The sequence below is a fragment of the Leucopleurus acutus genome, assembly GCF_964270905.1.
Source record: "Leucopleurus acutus genome assembly, chromosome: 7".
Lineage (NCBI taxonomy): Eukaryota > Metazoa > Chordata > Mammalia > Artiodactyla > Delphinidae > Leucopleurus > Leucopleurus acutus.
In genome coordinates, this window is record NC_139150.1 from 80,397,726 (window position 1) to 80,405,759 (window position 8,034).

At 52.8% G+C, this 8,034-nt stretch overlaps 1 protein-coding gene across 1 annotated transcript; it reads left to right on the forward strand.

Moving 5' to 3' along the window:
• Positions 1-4,846: 4,846 nt before the first annotated feature.
• LOC309963818 (alpha-globin transcription factor CP2-like) lies at positions 4,847-7,059 on the forward strand (the record flags this gene model as incomplete). The annotated part of the gene is given in 4 exon segments (XM_082842351.1): positions 4,847-4,905; positions 5,618-6,316; positions 6,318-6,357; positions 6,361-7,059. Coding segments are annotated over 4 exon segments (1,497 nt in total).
• Positions 7,060-8,034: the final 975 nt, after the last annotated feature.

An 8,034-nucleotide genomic window follows, 5' to 3' on the forward strand; every position in this document is an offset into this window, starting at 1 on the left:
CAAAGCAGGCAGGACACAGTAAGTGACAACCACCAAGCAGCCAGTGAACCAAAGATTTATTGAATGCCTACCATGCCTGCTGTGTTCAGTGACTGCAGTAAAGAACATTGCCATGATCCCCGCTCTTAGGAAGGTGAACAAGTAACTAAGCAGTTACTTAAAATTGTGAAGAGTGTTGCCACAGTGAAGAGTGGGCACTATGGGGTTGCAGGGAGGAAGCAGATGACCCAGAGGAGGGATGAGGAGGCTCTCCCAGAGGAAATTTAGGTCGAGAATACAAGACCGGCCAGATGAAGGAGCATCAAAGGAGGCTGGGGGAAGGTTCTGGGCTAATGCTTGGACAAAGGCTTGCAGCTACGACAGTGTGTGATGTATAGAGGAATTCTATAAGGATGGGCTGCAGAGAGAGAACGGAGAGTGGCACGAGATGGGCAGAGAGGGGCAGATGGCCTCATGGCCCACGTTAGGCAGTCTGACCTCGCCCCAGAGGGCCGTGGGGTGACGGATTTAAGCGGAAGCACTGTCTCCTCTTTGGAGGCAGGAATAAGGGAGCATGAGTAGAGGCGTGGTGAGCAATCGGACAGGCTGAGAGGTGATGGCAGCCTGAGCCAGGAAGGTGCAGTGGCGGTGGTGAGAGGAAGACAGTCAAACCGACAGACTTGGTGTCTTATTAGAGAGGAGAATGGAGAAGGAAGTGTCAGGGATGACCCCAGGCTCTGGCTAGAGCAGCACGATGGCCTGTGTGAGGCACATGAGAGAAGCTGCAGGCTTAGGCTGGAGAATGAGGGGTCCCCTTCTGGGTGTGGCGAGTTTGAGGAGCTCACTAGACAGCTAAGTGGTGGTGACCAGTAAGGAGGCTGCCGGTCATGTGGTCTTGTTTAGAGATACCCATTTGGACGCCACCATGTCATAGATGGTCGTCTGACCCATGGGCATAGATGAGAGAGCTCAAGGAAGGGTATAGAATGATAAAGGGCATCTAAGAAAACTAGCCTACAAACCAAGAAACTAACAGCCAATGAGGTAATTACCTAAGTAATATGTGCTAACCAAGGAACTAAATATCTAACAACCCACCAACCAACCCTTTGACTCATCAACCTAGCAACTTAACCAACTAACTGATTCTCCTATTGACCAGCTCATTTAATTATCTAATCAATCAACCAGCTGCAAACTATCCAACTAACCTCAAGCCAACCATTTAACCGGCTAACCAATATTTATCCATTTAACACATGTTTGTTGAGCAGCTACTTATAAGTCAGGCACAAGGGGGAAAAGTAAAAATCCAGTCTCTGCCCTTGGATGGCTTCATCCAGTGGAGGAGATGGATAACACCATCAGAGCAAGAAGCCCCCGGGTGGGAGGCAAGGCCTGAAGAGACTTGAAGAATGGGCAAGTGGTGGCCTAAAGTGGCTGTGAGGGCGTAGGGATGTGGGAGTGAGGATATCTTACATATTTTAGCAGATTGGTGGTTAGATGTGAGGGACATGAGGTGGTTAGTGGGGGACAGAATATCAAGGACAAGGCCTTGACTTCTGGCTTGAGCATCGGAGGAGAAGGGGATCCTTGACTGAGCTGAGACCATGGGAAGTGGCGGGAGAGGAGTGGAAAAGGCTGTTTTCAGCTGGGACTGAGCTGCCTGCAGGACCAGTGAGTCTCTGGAAAAAGGGTCTAAAGCCCTATGAGAGTCCTGGGCAGAGACAGCGATGTCATTGGCACAGAAGGGACCCATTCATTCTCTCTATCCAAGAACACACAAGCAGACCAACATCCATGCTCATGTGGAGCTGACAGGCAGAGATGAAATGTCCTAAGTAGGTCATCTGTGTGGTAGAAGGTAGTACATCCTACAGGAAAAGGTAGAGCAAGGAAAAGGGGGTGGGCAGTGACTGAGTAGGGCAGTCAGGGTGAGCTTCACTGAGAAGGTGGCATTTGAGCAAAGACAGGGAGGAGGGGACTACCCTGGTGGCGCAGTGGTTAAGAATCCGCCTGCCAATGCAGGAGACACGGGTTTGAGCTCTGGTCCAGGAAGATCCCACATGCCACGGGGCAACTAAGCCCGTGCACCACAACTACTGAGCCTGCGCTCTAGAGCTCACGAGCCGCAACTACTGAGCCTGTGCACCGCAACTACTCAAGCCCATGCACCTAGAGCCCATGCTCCGCAACAATAGAAGCCACTGCAATGAGAAGCCCATGCACCGCAAGGAAGAGTAGCCCCGCTGGCGGCAACTAGAGAAAGCCTGTGCGCAGCAACGAAGACCCAAGCAGCCAATAAATAAATAAATTTATTTTAAAAACGAAAAAGACAGGGAGGAGGGGAGGGAGCGAGCCCTGTGGGGAACTGCGGAAAGAACGTTTCAGGCAGGGGGGATGGCCACTGAAGGACTCTGAGCATGTTTGAAGGAAAGGAGGGGAGAGTGGGGTGGGGGAAGGTCAGAGAGGAAATGGGCACTAGATAGGCAGGGCCTTGGCCATTGCAAGGACTTTGGCTTTTATTTCACCCCAAAGAGACTTGAGCCTGAGCGGGTGAGAGGTGGTGAGTTCAGTTCAATTGAGCACAACCTACACAGGGGCAGCTGGAACCCACTGCCCAACTCCTTGACCCTCATCTGGGTCTTTCTGAGCCTCCCCTCAGCCCAGGGCCCAGCCCATGCTTGGCTATGGGCACAGGTGGGAGAGATCCTTCTTCTGGGCCCCATGGGCTGGTACAGGGTGGGAAGGAAGGAGTCTGGGAGCATCAGCTACCATGAGGGAGAGGCTGAGAGAGGGGCAGGGAGGGCCCTGGGGGTGTGCTGGGTGCAGGACGGAAGGGCTGGGGTAGGGGAATGGGTGGGATGCTTACCGCTTCTTCCTGTCGGCCTGAGCCATATTCTGTCTTTGAGATTTTTAGATGCTGTGGAGCCAGAGAGAGGTCACTAGGGCTGGGGGACTCAGAACTTCGCCCCTCATTCTCATCAGACCTCAGCTCCCCCAGGGAAGAAGCCACAGGGACAGCTGCTGCCAGTGCCAACCCCTCAACCCAGCCGAGCTGGCAGGGACGGAGAAGGAGGGGTCGGTGTCTTCAGCCAATGGGGAGTGGCACTAAAGCCACACCCCCTCACCCCTGCTGGCCCCCGGACTCGTGGTCCCCGGACCAGGCCCTGCGGAGGTCCTCCTGACCTTCCCAAGTCTGCAGCCCAGCTTTGGACAGTGGAGATGCCCACAGCCTCCCCCCAGCAGCTCCACCCCTCATATATGCGGGTATTATTGTCTTCAGTCTAACCTCAAGCTCTCTTGCTGCTGACTTACACTGTGACTTTCCAGGGCCTTGTCTGCCTCCCCTTGCACACACACACACTCCCCCCCCCCCACACACACACACATGCAGGATGAGGTCCTGAAAGTTCATTTAGTCCTAACCCCCACCTCAGAACAAAATCTACCCTCTCACTTTTCCTGAAAATTCCCCCCTTTTAATCCCCATTTTCCTCACAAATGACAGCACAAAGGTAACCCTGGAGTTTCCCCATCCTGCATGCTCCCTTGTTCTCTAGCCCGCTTCCCTCTAACTGCAGCCTAAGTTCACATCCCTAGCCCTGATGGCAGAAACCCTCTAGCCCCAGCCTCTCAGGAGGGGACTCCAGAGGGAGGAACCACTCCAGCAAAGCCAGAAATCCACCCATTACTCTGATCTGCATCCCTTCTGCTTTGGTCCCGTGTCGCCAGTCTCTACTCGCCCCCCGACTCCCACCCCCCAGGCTCTGCTGGCAGCCCAGCCCCACACAACCTCCCAGTCTCTGCTGCACCACTGGGCCTCCCAGCAGTCAATTTACGGGTAAGGAAACTGAAGCCCAGAGAGGAAGTGTGATGCGCCCATACGACGCAGCAACTCAGGACTAAACCAGAGCAGATATCCAGGCCTTCAACTCCCGGCTGGGGTTCCTTCCCCAGACAGTCCCACGGTCACCTCCTCCCCATGTGGTCCCCAGCAGTGGCACTCCCAGGCCTGGGTCCCAGGGGAGGCCCCCTGTCCCAGCCCTGCCTAGAGCCCGACTCACTCTGCCCAAGTGCCTTATGCTTCCCAGCGTCTGGCTTGGGGGCCTCTCAGTCACAGCAGGTCTTGAACTTGTTCCTCCGTGACTGTCTCAGGCTCTGCTGTCCCTGCGTCCCCAAGCTAGAGCCCGCCTCTCGGCCCTCCTCGGGGTGGCCCGAGCACTGCTCTGCTCTGCTGTTCCAGGGAAGAGGTCAGTGGGGCAGGGGTTTGGCCCCATCACCAAGTCCGGACGCACTGCCCAAAATAGCATCCCTTCTCCTGCCAGCAGCGCCATGGAGACCAGGTTCTGAGGCAGCCTTTGTGAGGTCAGAGGTGCAGCTTGGGTGGGCGCTCTGGGCCTCACGTCCCACAGGAAGGCCCTGTGCTCCAAGCCAAAGGTCCAGCCCAGAGCCGAAGGAAGCCCTCCCAGGGCCCCAGAGCTGGGGGAGGCTCCAGAGGCTCCTGAGTGCCCCAGCTGTGGGCAGAACTGCACAGAATGGGGATTGGAGGTGGAAAAGTCTGGAGATCAATAGCCAGGTGGAAGGGTTGGGGAGAAGACCCTTGGTCAGACCTGAGGAAGCGCCCATCCCGAAGAAAGAAAGAGAGGCTCATGCCCAGGACTCAGGGGCCTCCCAGTCTGAGGGGAAGGAAGAGACATAAGCCATATTTGCAGGAAAACCTCAGTCTAAGAGGGAAGGTAGAAAGCCAGGCCTGGTTCTCTGGAGGTTCTTAGTCTGGTGGGGAGGAGAAAGAGCCTGGGCCTCGTGCTCTGGGAGCCCCCGTCTGAGTGGGGGAAGGGGAACCCTAGGCCCCACCATCAAGAAGATGCCTCCCTTGGGAACAGCAAGCAAGGCATCTGGGAAGGAGCCAAGCTGGACCAGAATGTAAGGCTGCAGGTGGGGTGACCAAGGAGGGGTCAGGAGCAAACCAGGGCACCAGCTGCCATCTGAGAGGACTTCTGCAGCCAGGGAATGGCTGAGCCTCCAAAGATGGGCCACTTTGGGATTTGAGCAGGTGACCCAGTGCTGAGAAACAAGGGTGGGGTTGCTGGTCTTCAGAACATAAGGAGGCCCCCCAGGTGGAGTAGTGGATGGTGGGCAGTGGGTCCAGAAGCTTCTGAGGACTGTAGCCCCTCATTGTGGAGAGGTGGTATAGGATCTAGTTGCAAAGCCAGCTCTGGTAATAGAACTGTCCTCTAGAGGGTGCCAATAGACCGGGTCAGGTCTGGAACTTGCATTGCCCAGGTTCCCACCCCTACTTGCCCTCATTCCCCTCTGCAGACTCGAAGAGGGCTCAGGACGCCGAGTCCTTCTTCAGGGAGGTAGAGATGTACCCCTGGTAGTGAGGGGCACCTGCCTTTATTCCTTCTCTTTGTGTGCTGTTGAGGCCAGGGCGAGGTAAGAGTCAAAAGTGAAGCTGGGGTCTTGGATGAGGTCAGAACTTGAGCAGAGCTGGATTGGGCTGGGATCAGGCTGGTGAGGGAGGGAAATGGGATCCATGTTGGAGTCAGGGATCCAGCCCTGGACTCATTTACTGGGCTGTACGCTGAGGACCCAGAGGTAGAGCAGACACCCTCCTGCCTGTGTCTTGGGACAGACAGATAAACGGCAGGTGGTTCCCGCAGAAAGGGGCGGGAGAAAAGGTGCGAAAGCGACATGGGAGCACAGGTGATGTCCAAGCATTGCCCATTTTTAAGCAAGAAGAGTCAAGTTTGCCTCCAGATAATGAGAATAAAATGCTCCCTTTTCAATATGTGCTTTGTGCTGCCACCTCTCCAGCAGTGAAACTCCATGATGAAACCCTGACACATCTCAATCAAGGCCAGTCTTATGAAATCCGAATACTAGACAACAGGAAACTTGGAGAACTACCAGAAATTAATGGCAAGTTGGTGAAGAGTGTATTCCGTGTCGTGTTCCATGACAGACGGCTCCAATACACTGAACATCAGCAGCTGGAGGGCTGGAGGTGGAACCCACCTGGAGATAGAATTCTTGACGTAGATATCCCAATGTCTGTGGGTATAATCGATCTTAGGGCTAATCCAAACCAACTAAATACAGTGGAGTTCCTGTGGGACCCTGCAAAGAGGACATCTGTGTTTATTCAAGTGCATTGTATTAGCACAGAGTTCACTATGCAGAAACATGGTGGAGAGAAGGGAGTGCCATTTCGAGTACAAATCGATACCTTCAAGGAGAATGAGAACGGGGAATATACTGGGCACTTACACTCAGCCAGCTGCCAGATCAAAGTCTTCAAGCCCAAAGGTGCAGACAGAAAACAAAAAACAGATGGAGAAAATGGAGAAACGAACGCCTCATGAGAAGGAGAAATAGCAACCTTCCCATGAGACAACTATACTCACAGAGTGTTCTCCACGGCCCGAGATCACGTATGTCAATAATTCCCCATCACCTGGCTTCAGCAGTTCCCATAGCAGTCTTTCTCTTGGGGAAGGAAATGGTTCACCAAGTCACCAGCCAGAGCTGCCCCCTCCAGTCACAGATAACCTCTTGCCGACAACCACACCTCAGGAGGCTCAGCACTGGTTGCATGGAAACCGTTTTTCCACATTCACGAGGCTTTTTACAAACGTCTCAGGGGCAGATTTATTGAAACTAACTAGAGACGATGTGATTCAAATCTGTGGCCCTGCAGATGGAATCAGACTTTTTAATGCATTAAAAGGCCGGATGGTGCGCCCAAGGCTAACCATTTATGTTTGTCAGGAATCCTTGCAGCTGAGGGGGCAGCGGCAACAGCAGCAGAAACATGAGGATGGAGACTCAAATGGTACTTTCTTCGTTTACCATGCCATCTACCTAGAAGAACTGACAGCTGTTGAACTGACAGAAAAAATGGCTCAGCTTTTCAGCATTTCCCCTTGCCAGATCAGCCAGGTCCACAAGCAGGGGCCCACAGGAATCCATGTGCTCTTTAGTGATGAGATGATACAGAGCTTTCAGGAAGAAGCCTGTTTTATTCTGGACACAATGAAAGAAACCAATGATAGCTATCATATCGTACTGAAGTAGGTGTGGGGCATTCCATCCTCAGTGGCTGCTGCTCCTTTCACCCATTGGGAACTCCCCTCTTGAAGGGGGTCTCAAATGGAGCTTTGAAGGGCTGCAGGAACCTGACCCATCTGACTGTGTGTGGGCAGGTCCAGGCCTTGGAGGCAGAATCCCAGGCATCTGTGTTGGCCCAAGCTTTTAGGGCACCCACAGATTACTGCCCAACATGCATTTCTGCAACTATTTCTTATTTAAAATTTCTGGACCCTATTGTTGAATATCAATAGAAACTCCACATCACTTAGAGTGTGTGTAGGGCATAATGATGATGAGGATTGTGTGATGTTTAATGGAAAGATGTTAAATTTTGTGATATGGAGCCATGTAATTTTTTTTTCTAACATAAAAGCAAATATCTATATTCATAAGACTAGATCCTCAATCTTTTTTGCCTCTGAAAACCTCATTAAAGAGAAATACGGAGAAAGAGGAAAATTCTTCTTTTGACTCCCCTGTAATTCTATGACTAATAGTAATTTTAGGTAACATTTATTGCACATTTAGTTGTGTCAGGCAGTGTGATAAATTCTTTTTTGTTTTGTTTTGTTTTGTTTTTGTGGTATGCGGGCCTCTCACTGCTGCGGCACGCAGGCCTCTCACTGTTGCGGCCTCTCCCGTTGTGGAGCACGGGCTCCAGACGTGCAGGCTCAGCGGCCACGGCTCACGGGCGCAGCCGCTCCGCGGCATGTGGGATCTTCCCGGACCGGGGCACGAACCCGTGTCCCCTGCATCGGCAGGTGGACTCTCAACCACTGCGCCACCAGGGAAGCCCAGTGTGATAAATTCTTTAAGTGGATTATCTTGTTTAAATCCTCTTAATAGCCCTATATGAAGTAGGTAATAATGATCCCTAACTGAAGATGAGGAAATGGAGACAGAGAGTGGCCGAGGAGCTTGCTGAGTAACAGGAAGCTAGCAGCTAGTGACACTGAAATG